The sequence below is a fragment of the Solea solea genome, chromosome 5 (assembly GCF_958295425.1).
Source record: "Solea solea chromosome 5, fSolSol10.1, whole genome shotgun sequence".
NCBI lineage: Eukaryota > Metazoa > Chordata > Actinopteri > Pleuronectiformes > Soleidae > Solea > Solea solea.
Window position 1 is genome coordinate 21,999,275 of NC_081138.1, and position 25,574 is coordinate 22,024,848.

The 25,574-nt window shown below is 39.8% G+C and overlaps 2 protein-coding genes across 3 annotated transcripts; one reads left to right on the forward strand and one right to left on the reverse strand.

The window, feature by feature from the left end:
- Positions 1-14,763, reverse strand: kctd3 (potassium channel tetramerization domain containing 3). 2 transcript variants are annotated; one of them, XM_058629930.1, is made up of 19 exons: positions 14,340-14,763; positions 13,399-13,452; positions 11,301-11,346; positions 10,582-10,655; positions 10,412-10,470; positions 9,706-9,786; positions 9,380-9,538; positions 8,731-8,821; positions 7,954-8,144; positions 7,739-7,854; positions 7,167-7,254; positions 6,919-7,035; positions 6,113-6,283; positions 5,833-5,988; positions 5,159-5,255; positions 4,784-4,977; positions 4,460-4,598; positions 4,166-4,288; positions 1-3,696 (listed from the first exon to the last, which is right to left on the reverse strand). In XM_058629930.1, the coding sequence occupies exons 1-19, from the start codon at positions 14,408-14,410 to the stop codon at positions 3,114-3,116; spliced, it is 2,610 nt and encodes an 869-aa protein (XP_058485913.1). In that variant the 5' UTR covers positions 14,411-14,763; the 3' UTR covers positions 1-3,113. The 2 variants fall into 2 exon arrangements, with proteins under 2 accessions (XP_058485913.1, XP_058485914.1); XM_058629931.1 differs by lacking the exon at positions 10,582-10,655 and having other exon boundaries at positions 14,340-14,417.
- A 5,343-nt stretch (positions 14,764-20,106) lies between these two features.
- LOC131459715 (keratinocyte-associated protein 3) lies at positions 20,107-25,574 on the forward strand. The gene is made up of 6 exons (XM_058629776.1): positions 20,107-20,240; positions 22,292-22,476; positions 23,746-23,805; positions 23,915-24,112; positions 24,264-24,398; positions 25,212-25,574. The coding sequence occupies exons 1-6, from the start codon at positions 20,228-20,230 to the stop codon at positions 25,281-25,283; spliced, it is 663 nt and encodes a 220-aa protein (XP_058485759.1). The 5' UTR covers positions 20,107-20,227; the 3' UTR covers positions 25,284-25,574.

Below are 25,574 nucleotides of genomic sequence, written 5' to 3' on the forward strand. Positions count from 1 at the left end.
CCACATCATACAATTATACATTGTTTAATAAGGACTGTAGGCAATAAAACAATGTGATATCACAACATAATGAAGCATTTCTATAAAAAAATAAAAAGTAAAACAATGATGTGCAGAGCAGTTTAAACAAATATGTCCTTTTTTTTTTTAGCTCACTAGTGTCTGGCTTTATTGTAATGTAATGTAAACATAGCCAGAGAGGAACTGAGCGACAACACAGACATTATTTACAGACGACCGTCAGTCGTGTGTTGACATACATACTGTACACTTTAAAACTCTCTATCATATGTAAAATAAACATTATAAAGTTACTTAAATATCTGTCTTAATAGTGCAAGTGCAAATGTCGTTAGGTCAATAGCGTTGTGAGATCAATATAGGCATTATGTACGATTATCAACGACGTATAATGAACAACAGTGTAAGTATCAACACGGCATCACACACACACACACACACACACATCAATGCATCCATGTTAGGAGTTTGTCTACTTTCCCCACATATAAAACAGTATGGACATTTATATGTTTTTAAACATAAAGTCAGTTTATATATATATATACATTTTTTTATAATCTATGTGGTTACAAAGCTGCAGGATTTGGCAAATTATAATTAACATTGCAGGACAGCTGCTTTTTTTAAATTCTGATTGTTTTAATTTTTTTAGACATTGTCCTTACAAAGTACCATAAATATGACCCAAACAAACAAACAAACAAACAGAGTGGAGATGTTTCAGGGGATCTGAAGTGCAAAGAAGCAGGTTTAACTCGATACAACAATAATTATAGAGTATAATTTCCTTTGAGTGGCATTTAACAACAGTTACATGTAATAGGTTTCTCCTTTTTGCCAATAAAGAACTTTAACACCACAATTAACAGGCAATAATCAATCAAGAGCAAACATCTCTAATTTACTTAACATTTATCGATATTGACTGATGTGAAATTGTGTTTTTATGATAATCTCGTTTGCCATATAGCTCAAAAATGTTGCTACTTTTACTTAATGCATGCCATGCCTTCTGTTACAGCTACATAAAACCAGGCCCTGCTGCACAATTTCAGGGAAAATGTGCAGACTTCAGTGCATGTGTGAATGCTCTACAGAGCATATACTGCTGTGTCTTCACACACTTCAAGATCGATGTTTCCCAGGAGTCGGAGTGGGACTTTCCAGTTATATCCTCCTTTAGGATTCTTTACCGTCAATATATGACGTCTAACATCTCACAGATGTAATTTGACCTGCTGTCAATCTAGATCATTCTAACCTCTTTTATCTGAATCATTTTAACCAAACACACAAACGGGCATACACAAAATCATCATCACACACACACACACACACACACATGCGTTAAATAAGGCACTACAACAGTCATCCACAACACAAGACACATCAAAACATGTTCCAGTGGGAGTAAAGTGATGTAGTGTAAGGTCCTTGTATTGAGTTGAGTGTAGTTCTATTGTGATACTGCAAATAATGAACAATCGTGTGAAACGTTGCACAGGCACTACTGTGAGAAAGACAGTTGTGAGAAATAAGTGTTCCGTGTACTCAGGCTGATAAAAGTGAATGTTTTTTTTGTTTTTTTTGGGCTTTTTTGCTCCTCTATGACAGTTAAAACACTGACCACCTATGATGACATTCACTGATACAGGCGTTAATGTTTACCTTGGCTGTGTTAATGATAAAAAACATCCTCTAATTAAAGAAATAGTTGAATAAGAAGCTTTAAAAAAAAAAAAATCTCTAAAACTGCAACTATAGTGTTTTAATGAGGGGTAGAAGTATTATTTCCTGAATGAGTATGATTACATTTTTGTTTATTTAAAGATAGTGTGAAGGGCTGAAAGACAATTCAGTGTTTTTACTGTTAAAAAAATCAAATTTGATTTTAAATGTACCTTAAGTCATCTGCCGTAGTGAAACTGTACCTTTATATTTTTGTATATTGATAAATCTCCATCTCAACTTCACATTTTCACACGTTTTTGACCTCATTGTTGCACATGTGATGCAGTAAATGTCACACGCTTTTGACAGTGTTATGCTCCTCTTTGTATCACAACAAGCTGTAAATAATTATGTGCAACTTAGAACAAGCAGCTGCAGTGAAAATCAGACATCTAACGACCTAACATTCAACAGTTACACCGTAGTTTCACCGTAGCTGATGTGCGTCATAACTCCACTGTTGCATAGTTAACACTATTTTACTACCGAAGCTACAAGCTGTCTTTACTGTTGTTGCCGTCAGCTGGTCTTGTATTTTTGGGACATTTTGGAATTCAAGTAACTGCTGATTGAGTAAAAATGTTCTCATGAGTTTCGCTTGTGAGATTTGTGTCCGTCCGTCACATTATTGTGAAAACCTGGAGGAGACAATCTTCCAATGTGGTACAAACGTTTAGTTGGTCTTTACCCTTTCGAATGTAAAGGTCATTGTGAGTGTGACACTCACAATAACACATTATATAGTGCGCACAATATCCTTACAGCACCTGCAGGGAATCTTTTAAAATTTAGTGCAAAGGTTGGACTCCGATGGACTGAACAGATAGTGTCCTATCGGAGAGAAAGACTGCGTTCTTACTGGCTGTTCTACTAAGCAGCTCTATGTGCACGCCCATTAAACCTTAAAAAGAAAGTAGTTTAGGATCAATCAACGCAATAAAACCCCACGTCAATATGGGCACAACCTTTCAGAGATGAAGAGTATGCCTTGTGTATCGTGAGTATCTATCGTGTACAAAGTATGTGTGTCTGTACATGATCATCTAGTGGGAGGAGCTAATCTCAAAGAGCCTCCATACCGAAATATTACAACCTGGGGATGAGACTCAGCAACTGTTTTTTTTTTTTTTTAAGATATTTCCTACTACAGATATGAGGGTGTCATGTTCCAATGAATCCTTTATCAGCCTTCAGACCAGATGCTGATTCACCGACTGATTATGAGTGGGCTCACACAGGGAACAGACTGAACTGTACTTTATATTCATGTCTGAAACAGTGAGTCCCACATGCACCGATAACATGCCTCTACAGCCTCATTCCATCAGAAGAAATCTGTGGTGGACAACACTGAGTTTTCACAGGCTGCTGTCCTGATTGGGTGGCTCAGGTGCCAGCTTCCTGTGCCGTGGCGAGGTGGAGGAGGCCAGTTTGGTTGGGGAGGGAGAGGCGTTAGCCGATGAGTCACTGCCACCACCATCAGATCCAGAGGGGAGGGAGGAGAGGTGAGGAACTGGTGGAGTTCTCTTCCTCCCTAGAAAGCCTCCCTCCAGTACTCCCCTTTTCCTCACACAACCCTCTGCCTTCGCCCCCTCTCCGCCCGAGGCCACAGCCTCTCCTTCGTCTGCAACAAGCACCTTCTTCCTGACGTCACCCCCCGGAATTGGGCTGTCTGGCGGTTGCCGTGAAGTTTCTTGACCTCCTTCTGTCTTCATCCCAGAAACACCAGCGCCAGTCAAGACCCCAGCACTTGCTGCGCTAGAGCTCGCAGCGACTGTTCGGCAACCCCAGAGCTCCAGCACTGAAGTTCTCCTCTCACTGTCCTCGGGCCCAAAATCACAGAGTGAACGGCGGACATCGGTGACCTGACTGGGTTCCTGGGCAGACGTTGGACGCGTGCTGTCCAAAACACCTCGGGTCAGGCAGAAGTTCTGGAAGTCTCTGTTAAAAAAATATATATAAATGCATTTTAGTTGTTAGTGGGAAAGGTGGATAGATGCCACAAGTGTGGTCTGATTATTACCTTATTGGAGGACACACATTAAGACTGGCTTTAGTTAAAGTTCAGGTCTGTTATTTATCTTATTTTTATCTTTTCATCTGGACAGCCATTAATGAATAAGCCAAAAAATAACATTTGCACTACAGATGATGATGCAAACTGGGACCACAGGAGTCTATTGCTTCCTTTTCCACACTTAAAGCTTAGATGTATCCATTTCACAAAAACTTGCTCTATTCTTTCACTATGAATTCTCCCACCACAACATAATGAATGTGAAAAGAGTCAAAAGTACATGTTAAACAGTGTTGTGTACTAATGTCCCTGCAGCTCTGAATAACCCACAAGCACTTAAATAGAACAAAAATAATCCAACCCCAAAGTACAACATCTGGACAAATATTTCACCGGGCACTGTGGAAGGACTCGGTGCGTCGAGCGCGGGCCAGCAGGGGGCTCTCTCTGTAGGGCCGCACAGCCGCATAAGTAGCCTGAGTCTCAGGAATAGACTCCTGGGCCTGTAACTGCAGACTGAAAGACATAAAGACAGGACAATCCTTACCATATTTATAATAAATATGCTTATAATAACAATAATAATAATAATAATAAACATTCTGCACATAATGAGCTAAAGCCTGTCTACTTGTTTCCCTCTTTGTGTCTGTCTTTTATGTGGTGACGGTGAAGTTTCTTGCCAACCTTGAACAGGACTCTCGCAGCCGTGTGTGGTGCAGCACGGAGGGGGCGGGACTTATGTTTGGTGTAGCACAGCGGGAGGTGCTCAGATCACACTGATCCAACAGCTGCAGCAGCTCCTCCTCTGTGGGCCCGCCGACATCTTTCAAACACAAGAGCAGCTTCATCTCATCAAAGGGAAGTGGCATTTAATCCTGGGGAAATGTACTTAACGCTGATCCAACACGACGTGAGCAAATATAAACATCATTACAGCCTGTTATTCTTTGTCTCCTCTCTCATTAACGCACACTGTGATGTTCTCGCCGTCAGTCTCCGCCTCCTCACCCTCTTTTTTCCGCTCCTCTCCTTTGTTAGCCGTGTCCATCGCCGTCGTCAGGTCCCACATCTGGATGCTCCCGTTGCCATGACCGGTAAACAGGTAGCGCCGAGGTCGCGACCCCATCCGACTGGAACCTTCGCACTCCCGCACCATGAAGCATGAGATGGTGGTCCCGTCCACTGACTGCACTTCACAGATCCTGACAAACAACAAGAACCTCAAAGGTCAAACAAAAGGTTGAATGCAGGGAAAGGAGGAGACTTGGGAGAGGAAGTATCGTGCATACAGTATATACACGCTCCTTTCTCCCAGATTGTGTCCATAAAAGACAAAGTCACGTAAAGGTGAGTAAAAATACAGACAGGCAGAGGACACTGTACCGTTTTCCAGTTGATGAAAGCCTCACAAACAGTTTGTTGGTGATGGGAATGACCTTCTGAATGAAGACCTGCTGATCATCTCTCTCTCCAAATGGACCTGAGAGCAGAAAAACCACCAAAGCTTCTGTAAGACCGTGAAGACACTTAACTGAATGAGTCCAGAGGTGCATATGCAGGTATGCGAGGTATCACTAATTTCCTGCAAGATCAGAAAATGTCTCAGTGAGCTCATGTGAGAATTCAGAACGTGCAGCCCCTCTCCTGATTGTTCTGGAAATGTCCCTGCTGTTGTGAACATGTGTGATCTAGAAAATCTCCAAATGTGATCGTTGAATATTCAATAGTTGGGAAAGTTAATGACAGTAGGTAATGGAAACATGTCTTTTTGTTTAAAGACATTCCCTGTTTAAATTTTAAACACTATACATAATTGGTACATTAGTTGTTTGACGTTCTCATAGAGAATCAATGACAGCAATAGTAACGTACAGTCGCAAGATATCGTGTCCCAACTATTGGGACAGTTGGACAACTTGAAAACGTTACAAAAATAGTAGATTACGTCTGTTGATTAGTAATCAAATATTTTCTTAGTTGCATTAGCTTTACATCTGTTCTTCTTTGACATTTATCCTGTCTCTTCTACTCTTTCTACACTTTCTTATTTCTCTCACCTATATCGTTCCCAGAGCAGTAGCTGCCGTGGCTCTCTGTCTCCTCCAGGGACAGTATTTTGAAGGAGGCCAGAGGGGTGGAGCCGGGCTGTGTGGAGATCATCCCTCTGAAACGGGTCACCGTCCATGTTCGAACATGGTTGTTGTCCGCACACACTGTCACATGCCAAAAAAGACAAAACAACCACATAGGATTTTAGTCTCAAGTTTACTGCTCACACAGATAGGAGACCACAATGATCAAGAGATGATTGGTGTCCATAGTTTGTACCCTCTTCACCTGATACCAGATGCTTCTCGGACAACATAATCTTTGTCACTGGGCTCCTGTGCACAGTGAACGTCTGAAAGAGCTGCGGTCCTGATCCCACTGTCTCTGGGTGCTGCACGATCACTCTCACTGCACCGCTGCTTGTCCCATAGGCGATCTCTATCCAGTTTCCACTCACACCTGAGAGCAGAGAGAGAGAAAAATACATCATAAATACACACAAAACAATGTTTATTTGGTTGAATTCTTGATTGGTTGTTCTATCATTCTTCCATCCGGTATTTCTGTGTAAAACACTGCTGCTTAGTGGCGTATTACACAGGCCGTTGCTAGGGAAGTTGTGATCATGTGATGAATCACATATTCCTGTTAAAGAAGTCCAGTGAAAAAAGAAAAGAAAAAAACACTTCAGTGTGATGCAAGACCTGCATTTTCATCAGACATGCTATCTGATTATAAAATACTTTAATGACCTTTTTCTGCAGGGAATTCTTCTTCATTAAATAGCCTTTTTTCTGCTGATCGGCTTTGTTTACACTTGCAACAGCACTTGAAGAAATAGATTTATGTAATCCTGTGTATTGGCATGATATAATCCTCTGCCATGCTTGTCTTAATTTCATCTATCGGTCTCAAATCGGTGTGAACCTCGACTGTGCTCTTGCGTCACTTCAGCAAGATTGGTGGATACGTTTCCTTGCCTTCCTAGTTATAAAGTTTCTGGTGCTTGCAGTTGTCTGAAGTTTCATGAAAACAGTTCTGCTCTGCAAATAGAGTGATCTCAGTGTAAGACCGTGCATAGTTACTGTGCTCACTGGTTTTAGGCGTGAGGTAGACAGACAGCGCAGTGATGGCGTCGTTCGAAGGGTCATGATAGAGTTCAGTCACCAGAAGATCATTATCCTTCATCCTCAGTGGAAACTTCTGCATATCTGAGAAGAAGATAAGAAAACACGATACGCATCACTTGCTGCAACTCTTCTAGAACAAGGAATCTCCACTGTACTTCTTGAACACCATCGGACATGGACTGAAGTAGTCATATGTGAGTGTGTGTATATACCAATGTAGTAGATGGAGCCATTGTTGCAGCCCAGTAGTAAGAAGGATCCTGCTGTGTCACAACTGGTAATGGGAACCACATCCTGAACCTAATACACATAATGAACTCACAATCAGAGTCATAAAATACAAGTAATGTGCTTATAATGCTGGTAATACACAAGCTGTGTTTGCATGTGTACGCTAGAGATTTTCCCAAGGCGTCAACTTTGCACACAGCCATTTCTACTGAGCTTTGTTCCCATGACAATGGAGGAGTAGACGGAGACTAAACACAAAAGTCAAAACCACTGGGAAACAGAGACCACAGCCCTGTTGTTCACATACGATTTCATTTACTATCAAATCTCTGGATGTAGGACACTTATTGTGGCAAACGAGAGAAACGAAAGAGAAAACATTGGAAAAGTTTTCTTCTCCCTAAAGAGCCAAACAAACCAAACCCAAACCATGATCCAGAAACCCCAATACAAACAGAAACACGGACATTGTTCCAAATTGAGCCTCGCTGTTTTTAACTGTGAACTTGCAAAACACTGCTCGCACACATGCATACAGTATTTGACCTCGTACCTGCCAGTGTTGTGTGACAGCGTTCCACACGCCCACTTTCCCCGTGTGGCTCGTAGCCACCAGCTGATTCCCGATGAAAAAGAGATCATCGACTGGTACGCCGAGACTGAACACACCTGAGCAGGTGGAGAGGGAGACGGAGAATTTATTTTTTACTTTGCTGTAAACTCCTCTCAATGGACCACACGGTCTACAGCTCTGTCATGTAAACGTACCTATCTCATTACCACTGCCGCCATCTTGGATGCTCCAGAGGATAATGCTGCTTTCAGAGGCAGCGGCCACCATCTTGTCCTTGTCTCCATGTGGACCTCCCACCACCTTGGCATTGAGCGCTATACGCTCAATGGTCCAGTCAAGGTAGGGGGAGGAAAAAACCTGCTGCCATCCAGAAGATTCCTTTATCCTGTAATGAGATCACAAACTGATTTCATTTTCATAGTATTTTCTTCTGGATTTCCACTTCAGAGACAATCAGCTCTTCCTTGTGGAGGCTTGATATGAGTCAGATTAAATTCCTTTAATCTGATTGTATTGTCCTATGTAAGGATGAGGGTCGTAATAAAAGCTTGCACCTGCCCCCAAATCCCTTCTATTATCTGTAGTAGAACTGTGGAATTTGGCTGCCCTTTCTGTGACTCCCCTCGCTAACGTCTGCCTCTCATTTCTGCTTCAACTGCGTACGCCTGTCTGAGGTCATGTGCAGTAGAATGCAGGCGGACAGGTTGGTTAGTGACAAGTCAGGCAAGAGTTTCAGAAACAAATGACAGGCCTGAAATGTAGAGTAACTTGTCCGCTTCTTTAATGAAAATGCAAATAGGAGCTGAGACCGAGTGCACAGGTACAGCCGCAGAACATTAATAATGAATGAGAAACTTGAGATGGAGCGGTAATGATGCCATTTTCCAAACATAAATAATTTAAAGTCTCTCTCCTGTGAACTGTGGAGCAAATGAGGAAACTTTTTAATGTGCCGTGTTGTTGAGTATTACCTGTAGCAGATGACATAGTGTGCATAGGCTGCTACAATCCAGTTGTGGTGTCCTGCTATGATCAACACCTTTCTGGGGTCAATGGTGGGTCCTACACACACACACACACACAGGATACACACAAATGCATTCTTTAATAACCAGATAACCACATAATGGTTTCACCCTGTGTTATAGGACTCAGACTAGTCAGGACTTGTGACTTAACTTGACCTTGAACACAGATGACTTAGACTTGGGGACTCAGACTAAAGCATTGACTGCTTTTGAACTGTAAAGTTGACGATAAGGACGTTTTTGTTCGATTTTTATAACAACAGGTCTTATTAATTTGGCATATGATATTGAAATATTGTTATATTAATACCACTTTACTGCCTAGTTTGGAACCACTTCTTTTTTTTTGACCAGCAAAGAAAAACTTGGAACTCTTTGCTGTTCTAGAAATTAAACCACTTATGACGGGGGGATGGGTTCATTGTGACCAATAAGACTAGTAACCCAAAACAGAGTAAATAGGGATTCCACTGTGTGAAAATGTTCTGTTAAGCATGTGAGGGTCAACTGTTTTTAACAAATTTTTCAGATTATCACCAATATTTTGTCTTCTCTTTCTCTTGCATTCATAAAGCGGCCACAGGTCACTCACCCACTTGGCGAGTGTCATCTATTCCAGGTGAGCCAGGAAGGGATGAGTGAGGAGGGGGACCAACGCGGGTCACAGCCTCCACTCCACTTGGACCCGGCCGCTCTTCTGACAAGCAACCAGAGGCAGATGGAAGCGGGCTGGATTTCCGAGCTGGGATGGCTGTCAATGAGAGGTTTCACGTGATTTATAAATAGAACTTTCCTGGTCATTTGTTGGTATTTATGTATAAACTACTGTGTAAATGGGAAACAGGTCATTTCTGAAGACAGATCAGTATCAATAACTAACGTGTTAAGTCTAGTTTTGGTCCTGATTCATGTCTTTACCTGGGGGTGGCAGGTAACCATGGAAGAGAACACTTCCACACGATGAGCGCTCCAGTTCCTCACATAGCAACAGGCGTCGTACTGCACAAATACACACACAATCGCACAGAGTTCTTACTTAATACCAATTTGTATTTTCTTTATGGGGTAACAGTCCATTCTTATGTCCCGAGCAGTTCCAGATGTTATAATAATGTGATCACTGTCATAAAATCAGCAGTACTTATGTGCTGTGCTCAGAGGCATGATGAGCTCACTGTACATAACTATAATAAATAAAATGCAAATTAAGATTCATAGGACACATAAAAGTGGTGGTATAAGGACTATTATACTGAATAGCTCTTGTAACAGATTCTTATTGTTATTTCTTCACACAATCAGTAAATACAGCAAGGGTTAAACTTAAAAGGGAAGCAGTTGTAGTACTAATGTGTTGTGAAGTACACTATGTGCCACTGTACTTATCGTTTATGGCATCGGTATCACTGATTAGTTCAATACTTGAATCAGCAGACAATGTAGGGAAGTTAGAAAAAGTGAAACAGGAAGTAAAACAATATTGGTGCACACAGAGTTACCACTTTGAAGGTTTTCACCTATGTGACATTTGATTTTAAAGACAGAATGTGTGTTGTTATTGTGTAAGCATCAGTGTTTGTGCTGAGAGTGCTTGCTGCTTTTCCCCCTGTAAAACTCATCATACCTAAAGGAGTTATCCCGTAAAACTCCGCTTCATGACGCAGGACGCTGATGTTGACGCCCCTGCCCAGAGAAGAAAAAAATGCAGCATGAGTTTTCTGCAGAAACAACTCGACGTCTTCCTAAAAATTAAACATTCAGTTATATTTTCTGAATGCCTCCATGACTCCTTACCGCATGTCCAATTCTTTGGTTCGGAGAAAATTCAAAATTGGTGCAAAAGCTGTAGGGTCTCTGTCAATAAATATCTGGAAGTGAGGAACATAATGTTAGAGCTGCAACTCATAATTACGTTCAATGTTAATTGATCTATTGATTATGCTCTCCATTAATTGATTAGTTGTTTGGTCCAAACAATGTCAGAAAATGCTGAAAAATCCCCTTAAATGTTTTTGTCCAAATATATTAATTTCACTGTTATCAAGGAGCAAAGAAATAAGACAATTTTAAAATTGTTGTTGTGTTTCATTTATTAATTTAGTTGTAAATGTAGAATTAACTGTTGCAGCCCTACATAATGTACAGGATATTATGATGTCAATAAAGGGTCATCTTTGTATCCAATCGTCAAAATCATTTGATTATAACTTTAATAACAGAAAGTCACCATGAAATGTTTTAGTACTTTTTGATGTTTTAGTGTTTTAGTGACAGTATAAAAGAGCACATGAAGGGGAATGATATTTAATCATAGAAAATCAACTGTGGACCACAGAATACTGTACTTCCAATTTGGCCTCAAATGGTTGTATTGGTTCCTGAGCACATGCATAAGTATCAGGTCAACATTTCCTGTCTGCAGGAAACCTTTGGAGAATGTTTTTTAAATGTTGATGTGGCCTGTGGATGCTGCCCTACTTTCTGTAATAAGATGCAACAAAGGCCATACTCACAGCTCCAGTTTCATCCCGTAGAGTAGATATCCTTCCACTGAGCAAACTGAAACACACACACACACACACACACAGTCTGGTTTACATGATTTCAGAGCATGTTACATTCATTTGCTGGACTTTACTCTAACCTTAACCATAACTACTACTGCTGACCATGAGCTAACCCTGACCTCATCCTAACCTCATCCTAACCATACAACATGTCTCCACCTTAAACTGTAATCATTTATGTTATAGTGACTTTTTTGTCCCCCATAAGGAAGCCAAGCATCCATAATGTGACAGTGTAAACAGATAAAGGTCCCCACAACATGAGTACTACCTGGAACAAACACACACAGAAAGTGTCCCAGTTACTGCAAGCACTTCCACTTCCCAGCAATTAACATACTGTACATGTGGAACAGGACTGGGTAATGAATCAAGAATTTTCTAAATATTATTTTCTTCAATTACAATATAACGACAGTTCAATATTTAAAGGGCCAACAGACAACTTTCTCTAGTAATTCATGTCTGATCACTGTCACAAAGATGCAGATCTTTTCTTTAGAGCTTGTGTTACATTGTGTCATATAAATTAAACAAACCTGTGTGTAGATATGGGATAAAGGCCTTTTCTCTGTAGTGTTTTAATACAGAATGCCAATTTAATTTTTCTGGAAAAAACCCATCTTGATGGGCAAGATACCAGGTTAATACCTGGTTCAAACCTGGTATTAACAACCCTCTTGATCTCGATCTGAGATTTGATCACACCGGTCGACAGCTTTAAGTCCAACATGCAACATATGCATGGATGTCATTTGTGTTCAGGTGAGTATATTTATAACAGTCTGACGTGTTTCTGTTTGTTTTACTCATTTCATCGTCTTTGTTGTGAAAAGATTTTATCAAAAAGCCCTAAAAACAATTACTGTGTATACGACAACATCAGCACAGCTGTGGTGATTCACACGACGGCGCTTGTTTGCTGTTAATTGAAGGAAAGGCGTATGTAAATGTGTATGAGAAATAAGTTTCTATTGGGTGCACACAGCAGACAGCTGGAGGCACAGAGACTGACAGGCAGGCAGGCAGGCAGGCAAACAGGTGCACTGGCAGACAGTGTGACAGCATTCAGCTTTACTTGCTCAGCTGTTGTCAAACTGTGCACTCTGCCCAGTGTTTGAGCTTGTTCTCATTGTGGTATTTACCAGCTCCAAATGCTTCTCTTTAAAATCCTTTCCTCTCTAAAGCTGCAGCCACACTTAAATGACTTATCTATATAAATATTGTATAATAAGAAATACAAACACATAAATGTCAAATATATGAAAAATCCTATTATAAGGAATAGGTTTGTGATGTTAAACTATGAAAACAAAATATTCAATACTTTAAATGCAATCCCCAGTCACTTCCTATCACAAGTATAGACAAAAATAACGACAACAACATGAGGCAACATTCTGTATCGCTGTCTAGACTTGTAAGGTATCTTTTTCGATTCACTGGTGCCAAATATTGACGTTTAAATGCTTTTTAAATGGCGCTCTACACAGACAGACTCCTCATGATGCTGCTAATCACAGGAATGAGGGTAACGTGCAGTGGCAGAGTAGTTGACACGTGATTGTTAGCTGGCCATAGAAGAAGTTGAAAGTGAATGAAAAGAATGTAAATCCTCCAAATACTGCATGTTACAATTTTAGTGGCATGTATTATTCAGTTAGACAGATATAATGTATCATTAAATTACTGTCTTACAATATATAACTATATAAAATGCAGAGTCACTTTATCGTGACATTACTGTTATCATGGATTATGTTATGCAAACTTTGTGTTACTGAGTTATGACTTTTCAAGTGGTATTAAGTTGAATTCCTGTATGCTGCAGCCATGGCACTAAAACTGTTAGTGCATAGTCCCAACCAGCATGAATACATTTGTGACAGGGCCAAATATTATCAATAACCACTGTACTGTTTTTAAAGTTCTGATCTGGTCTGAATGTCAAGAGCAACATGGATGACTTATTTGTTGAGGGTGGAGAGATGGAGTTGGAAAAGCACTTGCACAAAGTTCAACACACTGTTAACATTTAACCAACCTTGAGAAGAATGAATCTGGGATCCACATCAGAGTCTGTCTCGAGGTGCTGAACCTAGAGCAGGAAGACACAACACAGCATATATAACAATTTGACTGGGTTTATGAGGAGACTATTGATCTAATTTACTCATTTCTTTCACTAATTTTTATATAAAAAAAAAGTCTGGACTCAAATGAAATTGAACTGTGATTTTGAAACCAAAAATGTACACACTTAACACATAATAAGAAAATGAATAATACAGGCTGTGATAAAAACCAAATATCTGCTTTAACTATATTCATGTACAGTATCTGCTGAACATGCAGATAGTATCCTGCATGTACTGTATTGCATTTATTATTTTCCTCAATTAATTGATTCATTATTTAGTCCATAAAATGTAAAAAAAATAAAATAATATAATGATCAGTGTTCCCCAAATGTTTTGTTTTGTCCACAAAACCAAAGATACTCAGTTTTTCTGAATTCTATTTTTATGGATCAAAGAAAACATCAAATATTCTCATATTGGTTACACCTCAACCAATTAATTGATTGTTATAAAAGCTGGTATTATGGAGATGAGCCAATACTATACTCAGTAAATCCTGATCATAATCACTAGATTGGATAATGAAAAAAGAAAGAGTGAAAAATCTAAATTTCACATGAAAGCTTCACGACGCACTGTCTGTAAAAGTGCGTCGAGACCAGTTTGTGATGTTTATGGGAGCAGAATATGGTGTTTTTAAATGGCTTGTTATGGCTCTGTGGTAAATACATATACACAAATGTGTTGTTACACAACAGTCGTTTAAAATGTGTAAAATGCAATTGTATCTGACTGATATTGGCGTTGAGGTTGTGATATCGATATTGGAATTAAATAATGAATCAATTATCGTTGCTGCTAATCCTCGCTCAGATTCCCTACATGATGATGACCATTATCTCACCTCGTCCCACCGACGTTAAGCTGAATGATCTCCGCCATCCCGGGCGTTGGATTGTTCTTGTTCGCAGCCATGACTGAACACAAACAGCGGGTTGTCGTGTAGTTGCTGCTCCGTTACACCGTCATACCCTCACAGCTAGCTGTGCTAACCCTCCGGTCTCCTGCTGCTCAGCTGGAGACAGACAGCAGCCTCACTCACCACGACCTCCTCCTCGTCCCACCTTCCATAAAATGTCCCTCATACACGACCTACGTCGGTAGCGTTTACACTCCGCATGGTGGACGAGGGTGGACAGACAGTGATGTTCTTATTCGGGGACCACCACTCACCCGCGAGCCTGTTTGCATCGCTGCCTTTCATGTAAATCGTGGATATCTTGCGCAGAATTTAGTAACGTGAAACAGCTGTACAGTCGAAACGAGCGAGAGTGTTCATCGCCCACAACTTCCGTTTTCGCTTAAACCGCTGTTGGGTCTGCTGGGATATGGAAAATACAAACTATTTGGGCTTGATAATTAACTAATAATAACATGTGAGTTATTAGCACATTGTGTTTCTACAACTCAGCGGGCGTCTTCTCTTAGAATGTCTCCTGGTAAATAAATTCCCCCAAATTCTACCAAATGATCACTTTTACACCTGGGGATTGTGGGTAATGAAGTTAATATATTTGACACCGCAAATAAAACACGTTTTTACTTAAAACAGAATGTAAATTCAACACATTTGGATTTTATAAAGGAGCATATAGCGTAATTGCACAATCTTGTATCTTGTGGTGAGTCGGCCTTGAACGGTTATAATGTTATGGCTGAATAATCAAATTATCTCTTCGGAAAACGAGAGGAATTTTCACTTCCGGAACCACGCTGCTGCGGAGCTCGCCTTAAATGAACTCTCTTGATTGATTGATTTTATTTATGAGCTAAAAGAAAATACAGTCGACTGTGAGTAGTGATTGTTCAATTTCAATGCCGCGCGTTCAGTGTAATTACTGTAACAGAACAAAACGGTGTCCTGCCGATGTTTAGGTTTAGTAGTAGTAGTAGTAGCATCATTGTGTTTTCATTCCACAGCCCCTCCCACATTATCTGTCAGGGGAACTTAAAAACAACACGTTTTATGACCAACTATCGTTTTCTATTATCTAGTATCATCGAATATCTTCCTAAATGGTTTAATGAATGTGTGGATTTAGTGACTTCTGTGGTCCTGACCAGTCAAAAAAGCTGCACTGTTGTGTGTGGCTATTTCTTCCCTGTTGGCTCTTACAATATCCTGCCTTTGATAAAGTGAGGAGCAGCCCAGTGTTTGGTGCTGCTGCTGCTGCTGACATCATGCAGCCACAGGAGGGCAGTAGTGGACTATGTGACTACATCTGCACTCCAAAGACACTTCAAGTATTGCGTTCATCCATCGTTTACACCTACACTCTGTTTATCTAGCTTCCATTTATTTTTTTCCTTCTCTCATTTGTTTTGCCCCATCTTCTCCTGGTTCAGGAATGGTATTTATCCACTGACACAATTCCAGCTGCCTCGATCCTCTCTGCAGGTTCAGCTGATAAACAGCATGTTGTCATCGCGATGGTCAAATCACACAGCCCTGAAACCTGTACAACCTAAACGACAGATTATACTCTTGTGTAGTCACATGGATTGAGTTTAAGAGGAAAAGATATAGTCATATTTGTTACATTTGGACACTTAAGTTTCATTGCTTGCCTGTAGACAATTATAAATGTCTGTATATGAATTTCTGCATAGCCCAATGGTCTGTAGTGTAGATTATACCACGAAGATACTGCACCTCTCCTTGTGTTGACAGAAGCGTTAGGGAAAGTGAGAGTGACATTCCAGAGAGAGAGCTTGTAACTTGGATGGCATCACAATGTATGCAAGACTATTTTAGGCAGGGAGACTGGCGCTTATGTGTCACGAAAACCTTGCACCTTTATTTTGGAAAATGTATTTGGATTATTTGTTCAGAGGCTTTAAAGCGGCTTAAAAACCCAAATTTTGCCCAATTTTTAAAGTCATACACAGAGAATTTCAGCATTTTCGTCATTGCTACGAGCAGCAGCAGAGGAAATGACACACAGCGCAACTGTTGCACTGGTCAGAATAATATATCTGCTATGATCCAATGTGCACATGTACACACACACACAGGTATGGTAGGCATGTATAATGTTGCAGGCTTGTGGGGAATGCTTGGCCTGTGAAAGGCTGCAGCTGACAGCTGTCACCTCCTGTGCCATAATCTGTCCATCTCTTCCCAGGTTTTCATCTCTCACACACATACTGACACAGATTCACTGGACTGCTTTGCTCTTCTTCTGTTTCTTACACTGTAATTCCTTTCTCGGACACTTAGACCTACTAATATCACTGCCACACATTCTCGAACTTCACACCCATTCATGCAGTCAGTCTCATAGACGCTCCCTGTTCCTTTTGTAAACAACAGTTGTCCCCAGTGATAACTCATAGAATTCTCCCTTAAGCTTTAACTTATCAGCACTTCTCAGTCCAAAGGTCTGCTAGGTCAGTAGCTGATGAAGACACTTCAGAGATAGTTCAGGGTTTGGTATGTAGGATTCTGTGAGTGCTGAAGCTCTGAGAAGCAGGCTGGGGCTGGCAGGCATTGAGCACATCAATACAAGGCTGCAAACAGATTCCAAAAAAAACAAAAACGAATCAAGCCACTTAAAAAAGACTCTATCTATGTCCATACTCTATCTTTAGAATATGTTCATAGCTTCATTGTGTCGTTAGACAGCCATTTCTAAGAACATGGGGTAAAATGGAATTAAGGCTTTCAAACACCATAGTAACAAAAGAACACATATTCCATTTACTGGTGGAGGAAGCAGAAGAACAACCCCTGTGTCCACTTCACTTCAAGAATCCTTAACAACTTTAAATCTCACCCAGGTGCATTTCTACCCCTTTTCAGCCTTGTTTCTTTTTCTGAGAACTAAATCTGATTTAGTTTAGCCGACCACAAATCAAAGCCTCCCCAGTCACGTAGCTGTGGGCGTCTGCCAATGGTGATTTTCTGTTGTTCGTGTTGTGGGATGCTCCATCTCCTCTACTTGTTTGTCTAGTTCTAGGCACATTCCTGCTCTATTCCTGCTCTAGTAAATTGACAGCTCGGTTATTAAAAATCAACAGAGCCTGACCGCTCCTCTGCTCACATGGTAGAGGGAACATAGATTTCTTGTTAACCCTTCTGTTAAATACTGTTACAAAAACACAGCAGCACAGCGAGGGTGAGCAGGAGGTATTTTTATGTGGCAGAATGTTCAGCAGCTGCATTGCATCATGGATTATTGACATTACTGAAATCTTCATCTCTGTCTTTTCAGCACATATTTGTTCCTGCACAACTAGTGACAGTTCAGTTATTATCTGAACTGTTAGAGTGGATATGCTGTATTTCTAATAAACTCAGGCTAACTCTGCGTTTCTGGGGACTAATTGAATTATTCATCCAGCAGGACAGTTATGGACACAAGTATAGGAAGGACAAGATTGTGTCCATTGAATAATTTAGCAGTGACAAAGGCGCAAAACAAACATATTGGTCTGTGATCTGTGCATTTTAACACAGATCACAGGAACATAGCAATGACATTATGAAACAACATGGTTTCAGATATATTTGGTGCTATTTGGATTTAAAAGCAGCATCTTGTTTGTATCTTTCTGAGCGGGTGCATGCATGCATATGTGAACTGACAAGGTGATGCTATGCATGTATTTAATGTTATTTACTTCTCTGTGTGTGTCTTGAGTGAGAATGTTGGCTTGATTTGAGCTCTGGTACAGCTGGCTTTACTGTATTAGTGAGAGATTTAAGATTACGTTAATGTAACTGTATTAATCCCAAATTTGCCCTCTGCATTTTACCCATTCTCTGCTGATCTAGGAGAAGTGGGCAGCCACTGAGCAGCGCCCAGGTCCAACTCCAGATTGAATTAAATGCAGGTGCCATGGTCTGTGGCACCGCCACTAAAATTTCTGACATTTAAAGCACAAAACAAAGTGTTAAAACAAGGTGTGACTGGTGAAAAATACATGCACCTTACATCAGAACACCAGATTGTGTGCATGGATGTTGGACACGTACTTAGCCCCTCTAATGTCAAAATTAATTCTAGATCTCCCACTGCTATTTTTGTAAATTGAGAATACAAGTGGCTTTAATGACTCTTAATGCTTTAAAACACCCCCACTTTTAAACAAGCCTCTTCAAAGACCCACATTCAAGAAGTACAACAGTTCTGCTGTGTAAAGTAGAGGGCTCTGGTGCCCACTCATCTGACTGTGTACACTCATTTGCATAGTCACCTCATCTCATATATATATATATATACACACATACATATATATAACTATCCTAATCATATTTCACATTTTTCTGATGTTATTCTATTGACCAAACCACTAATAAAGAACATACACAACCAGTTAATCAATTATGCAAATAACTGATGCTACAGCCCTTGTGTCCTGGTAACGAAGCAGATTCTGACTTGTGATGCTTGTAGTAAATTGTAAACATCTATGATATGAGATATACTGTATCTTGCTATAAACATGCCTACAGAACATTCCAATTGCTTTAATTTAATTTAATGTGTACATTCCCTATCAAAATCAAACTTGTAAGAACCCACTTTAACACAACACAGCCTTATAATTATCTTATAATTACAGTAGTGTCTTCTGAACAAAGCTTACACTGTATAATATATATTTAATGCACAAAATATACCCCCATTAACTCGCTTATAGCTAAATTTATTTATATTGATGTTCCCTGTGTCTTCTGCAAACATAGTGATGAATCTATGTATGTAAGATGTATGTTAATCCCAAAGATCGGACCTTAATTATCTGATTATCCTGTATATGTAACATGTTTTTATTCACAAGCAGAAATTCTCTAATTCACCTAATTATAGATTAATTTAGAGAGAATTAAACCTAAGGTGTTAGAATAGTTAGCAACTACAACTGTCTCCAGTATTTCCACAGTAGTTCTAATTTTTGAATCATATGTCTCCATTTGTCTTAGCTCCCTTTGTTTTAGTTTATATCTATTTTCTCTGTTTTTATTTCCCATAATATTCATCATTATGGAGTACATATATAATTTATATTTAATATACAAAATCCCCCCATTATCTCTGTTACAGCTGAGTTTATTTACAGCGATATTCCCTGTATTTTGTGCAAACATAGTGATGAATCTATCTCTCATTTTGTTCTTGTCCCAAAGAAATTTTGGACAGATCTTGAATCTCACTTTTTTGTATCTGACAATTCTGGTTCATAATCTCAACCTTATAGATGTATGTTAGTCCCAAAGATGGGACCTTAAATATGCGAAATGCGTACATATGCATTATCCTATATGTAAAATGGTTTTATTCATTCCCATATTTGTCATCTTTTCTCCTTGAAATTAATTGTATAATTAAACCTTAGGTGTTACAGTAGTAAACAACTGAACTGTCTCCAGTATTTCCACAGTACTTCCAATAACCAAATTGTAGGCATACGTCTCCATTTTTCTTTGTTTCTGTTTTATTTTCCATAATATTTATCATTTATGATAAATTCAGCTTGTGCTGTTATTGTTGAACCAGTTATTCTCTTTATTACTCTATACGTTTATGTCAATGTAAAAACTGAGTGTTGCGCCTCTCAGTGTCCGGCAGACCCACCGGCAGACCCAGGCAGGTACCGCACAGGTGAGGTTGATGACGTCAAACAGGAAGTGGACACGCGGAGTTCAGTGAAGTCTGAAGTTGCTGCCGCTGCGTCGGTCGATTTTCTGACGGAAATTAATTAGTTTGAGAGTAAAAGTGGCGAGAGATGTGCACGTTTGGTGAGTGTGTGTCTGACTGACGATGCAGTGCTGTTGTACCGTGTTGTACCGTGTTGTACCACCTCACTGTTCGATGTTAATGTCAGTGAGCTTTAGTGTCCGACGCTAGCTTTCGTTCTTTGTGTAGCTAAGAGCGGGTTTGCAGCAGGTAAAAATCACGGACTTTCCCTTGAAAACGTCGTGTTTGTATGATGAATAACGGCGTGTAGAAGAACATACTAACGGTAGAACATGAGCTGTGAACATTCAGAGGCTTGACTCTGACCACAGATCATTTTATGCCCACGCCTCTTCCCTCTCATCTCTCTAACAGAGCTGCGAGTGCATGCAAAGTGTTCCAGCAGTCTGTTTGCAGTCTTTGATAAAGTACCTAAAACTAATACTAGAGTAAAAGTACAAGTATCTTACCAGAAAATGACCTTTTACAACATTACTTGAGTAAAAGTCTTAAAGTGTTATGCAGTCTTGTATAACGTACCTAAAAGGGATACTTGAGTAAAAGTTGTTACCAGAAAATGACTTTGGTAGAAGATGAAGTCTCTTTTTATAATATTACTTATAAAGTATATGACATTGACTGTACTTACAATAATATTTTCCCCATATCGTCAGCCCTAGTCCTCAGCTGAGAGAAGTTGAGAACCTCTGGATTAGACTATATTAGGGCTAAACAGCATGGGGAATTGTCTAGTATGTCTCAAATTATTTTACTTTTGTGTTATTATTTATTTATCGATTAAAGAATTAGTTTTAAAACGTTGCCTGCAGATGAATTGGCACTTTACCTCATTTTCTTTCTGGGTTTGGCTGAACAGTTAGGGTAAAATATCACAAATATCCAACATTGATGTTTTTTACTTTTAATTTAATCCGCGGCCTGCAGACAAGTTGGCCCTTCATCTCATCCGCTTCCTGGGTATGACTGAAGGCTTTAGGGAAAATACAGTATTTAATTGCAGTTTTTTCTGCCAAACACTGTGTTTGAGATTTAATATGTATGGCTTCAGTTCAACATGAACATTCACTGTGTGACAGATTTTAAACTTACAGTGCATTAATCTAGATTTTAACACAAGGATAGATTGTAAATTTACCATCCATTTACAAGGATGGTAAATTAAAGATTATTGCAACATTAATTTTATTTTATTTTTAAATTGGCATAGAACACACAGTATATCAATCAAAAATCAAGCAATTATTACAAAAACAGTGGCTGGGTTAAATGAATTAATTACAGCAAAGAGGCTCAGGAGGATGCCAAGAATTTGTAAAGTATAAACCTTGACAGTTAAGTTTGAATCTTGGGTCAATCATGCTGCATAATATACAGTATACCCTAAATTGCAGCCTTTCATTCAATGTATATTTACAAAAAAAAGGTAAAAATTATTATGACCTTATTTTAAGGCGGTATTCAGATCATGAGGTTTACATGAGTTGCTATTATAATTCCTTTCGTATTCCTGTTGTCATTTTACGGAGCAAAGTCTATTATGACTCATATCTGCAATAGTGTCCTCTGCTGTAATAACTCCAATTGGAAGTGATATGATTAGTGTCCTTTATAATGTGACTGAAATCGGAATACTCCACATGTCTAAATATGATTATTCTGAGTTTTGATCTTATTCAGGTTAAGTTCATCAGAGTCTTGTCTTATTGACTATAAGACAAGACTATTGTCTAGTTAATATTGGAATATTGTTATCCATGTATTAGTTTCTCTTAATCTTTACAGTTTGTCCCCCACAGTAAAGTTGAATTTGTATATTTTATAATAATAATAATTCAATAAATCAGTTATAAACTGCTCAGTATGTGTCTTTAAGACACTTGTATTTATTAAAAGCTTTCTACTATCAAGGCTAGTATGTCATTTTAAACTATAACAGAAGATGACTAGTGGAAACAGTTTGCTTTGCATATAATATTTGATATATATATATATGCACATCACGCATCATTTTGAACCCTCCAGCTGACCCGTTTCCAGAGGCATCATTTCGCCATAAGCTGCATTAATCATGTGTTGGATTTCTGTCTTTCAGACAAGGACAAAGAGCCAAGGAGGCTGATGAAAAAAGGATTAGCTCTCATCCTGATCGGCCATATTAACTTCATCCTTGGAGCTATTGTCCATGGCAGTGTCCTCCGCCACATTTCCAAACCCGGTCGACATATTTCCACCGAATACACGGTAGCCAACATCATCTCCGTTACCTCTGGCCTGTTGGTGAGTCAAAAATGAAGATGTTCAAAGTCAGTGAAGCAGTGTAGAGCAGGAAACTTGAGGGAGGGATTTTTAGCCATGTCTGGAATTTGTTTCTGAAACACTTTTTAAAATTTGTAGTGGGTAGTAACCTTCAAATATAAACATGCAGGCCACTGTCAAATGAGTTCACACAATCCTGATTAACCCCATCAGGCAGCTGCTGAAAACAGGTTGGAGTATGACTAAAAATCCAAAATGGCACCCACAGAAATATTAAGCACCCCACACTGCCGCTGTATACACACTCTCCCTATCAGGTCTGATAAGCCGCGTTTCCACCCGGTGGAACGGTTCTGTTTGGTGCAGTACGTATTTTTTTGGTGTTTTCAATCAGAATAGTAGCAAAAATAATCCAACCCAACAGTTACTTTTTTCTGTACCCTTCCCTTGGGGTACCAGCGTAATGGGTGGAGCTAGACCGGCTCCACTTGCGACGACAAGTCAGCTGGTTGGCTGACAGATAAGTGTCACTCCTCTGCGACCAGTGTTTCTTCCATGCCCACAGTCTGTTCTCATACAAACTGAGCAGGAAAAAAAATTAGCTGCTGGATGTTCTCCATTGTTGTCTCTTGTGTGGCGTTCAATGTTGTTGTTCATTGTTGCTCCTGTACGACATCACACTATGTATCTCTCTGACACGGACCCAGGGCTGACCAGGGCTTTACTGTTCCAAACCGTACCGTACTGTACCAAACTTAACTGCACCATGATCGAAACATGGCTATAGGATTGCTTGGCAGAGCCTGTTTTCACATGAAGGACCCAGCACCCATACAAAATTTGCCAAAAGTTAAACACTGAAGCTTTCAAACATAGAAGTGTGTGTTGATGTGATGGCTTCAGTTCCCCCCAAGAATAAAAATGGTTGAATGGTTGTTTCATAGATCATAGTGAGCTTGAATACTTTGTGTCAGTGTCTTAGTTCTGTTCACTCAGGTATCACAGGTGGTTTGCTCCTCTAATTCTGTTATATTGTTGCCTATTTTTGTCAGCAATCAAGACTAAACTTGCCCATTATTAAGGAGCTGGTTTTTCAAACCAGTCACCAGTCGCTTCAGGGCAAGCTCCATTACACTGAGGTGTCGGATACACTGCCGGTTGTAAATGATGTCACATTTCTTGGAAATGCACTCCGTTCAGGATGTGAGAGAGTGTACTGACAAATCCAATGACTTATAACTATACCATGCAAAAGTAACTACACTAAAACAATTGTGTTCAATTTTACAGAGCATTTCCTCTGGGATCATTGCCATTGTGGTGTCAAGGAACATTCATGTTTCGAAACTGGTAAGAATTGGATTCTTTGTTCTGCTACAAATATGATCACTTCAGTCACTGTGCTCAGAAAACCCCCCACGTCTTCTCTTTATATATGATGCTCTCTTTCTGTTCACAGCAAATAGGACTCATTGTTACATCATTTTTCAACATCCTGCTCTCTGCAGCATGCTGCGTTGGTCTCCTCTTGGCAATTAGTGTCACAGTCGCCTACAATGGGCAAGGTTTGATGCAGGGGTGCAATGCCACAGAGGTGCCCATCAATGCCCGGTCACCTGTCGGTGCCCAGTGCCCCTTTGATACAACCCGCATTTATGTGAGTCAAGCTTTGTTAAAAGTTCTACTTCACTCTCTCCTTTGGCTCTTTGCCCTCCGTTTCTTCCTAATTTGCTCGTGAACACATCACAGGAGAAGTTGTCTCCTTTGTAATGTGTCTTTTTTTGTTTCCACGATCCTCCGTCTCATAGGACACCACCCTGGCCTTGTGGATTCCCTGTGCTGTGCTGGCAGCAGCAGAGGTTGGACTGTCTGTCTGGTGTTTCATCGTTGGATTGGCTCTCAGGGGAATGGCACCCTGTGGGAACAGCTACATCAAAGAGCAGGTGTGTGTGTGTGTCTTTGTGTGGAGGTGGGTGGTTTGTGGTACACTGGAAGGATGTAACTGTGTGTTGTGTTTGAATTTCTGTATGACTCAGACATGCACATGCAGACACTTACTCGCCCTTTTCACTTGAACTTGTTGAAACTACAGGAGGTAGAATCGCTATCGAAATGGCTGATCATTGAGTCTAATCTAGTTTTGAATAAGGGCTCTCTGTCCTGAGCTCCTCCCACCAAATGGGCATGGAAAGATGCTCTTGCTACATACTCTCTCTCCTGGTGCATTTATTGTCCTACTCTCTTTAGACTCTTTTCCAGCGACGAAGACCACAGGAAAGATAGTTGATTGAGCAGAAGAAAATAGGAACGTGTACATATTACAGGAGAAAGCGTCTCCTTTGTAATGCTTGGGATTTAACTCCCACTTCTTTGTTTTTGTATTTATTTTTTGTATATGTTGTTTTTACACCTGTATAAAGGGAAACAATACAGTGCAAAATAATACATACATACATATGGTAGTAAAATTGAAAATAAAGGAGAATCAGCCAACTTTAGTGTAGTTGAATGAGGTAGTGCAAGCTACTGAACTGGATTTTGATAGATATGATATGTAACATGGCCCTGGGATAGACTGGTGACATTACTCAGTGTGTGTTTAATTTTCATTATGTTGAAAAGTTATTATGTAATTATTAACCAATAACCACAACAATATGTTGCATACCCCAACTTTAGTGTCATCATATATTGTTATTTTTTTAACTTTGATTGAACTGTGACAGCCGTACTCATCATTTCATGCTGTTTTACAGTTTGAGGAAGAAGCTGAGCGTTGGCCACATAGCCGGCGTCTGATTGGACATCGCCTCAACCCTGATGTCTAACCAGGAAGGATAAACCTTGGTTTAAAACAAGCACAGCTAAATCCCAGAAGGCACCACTGCACCTGTGTTTTTGAGACTAGTATTTTTTATTTTTTTTTACCTGTATTCAATTAGGTGAGTGTCAAAGCAGTTTTACATGAAGCCAAAAACTCTACATTTTAGTTTCTTCTATTGAACCGAAAACATTGTCTTGTATGTAAAGTAGTGACAAGAAAGGAAGTTACACCCAGTCTAACTGCCTCCACCGTATATACAGTATATATCTATACAGTGTATATATATATATATATA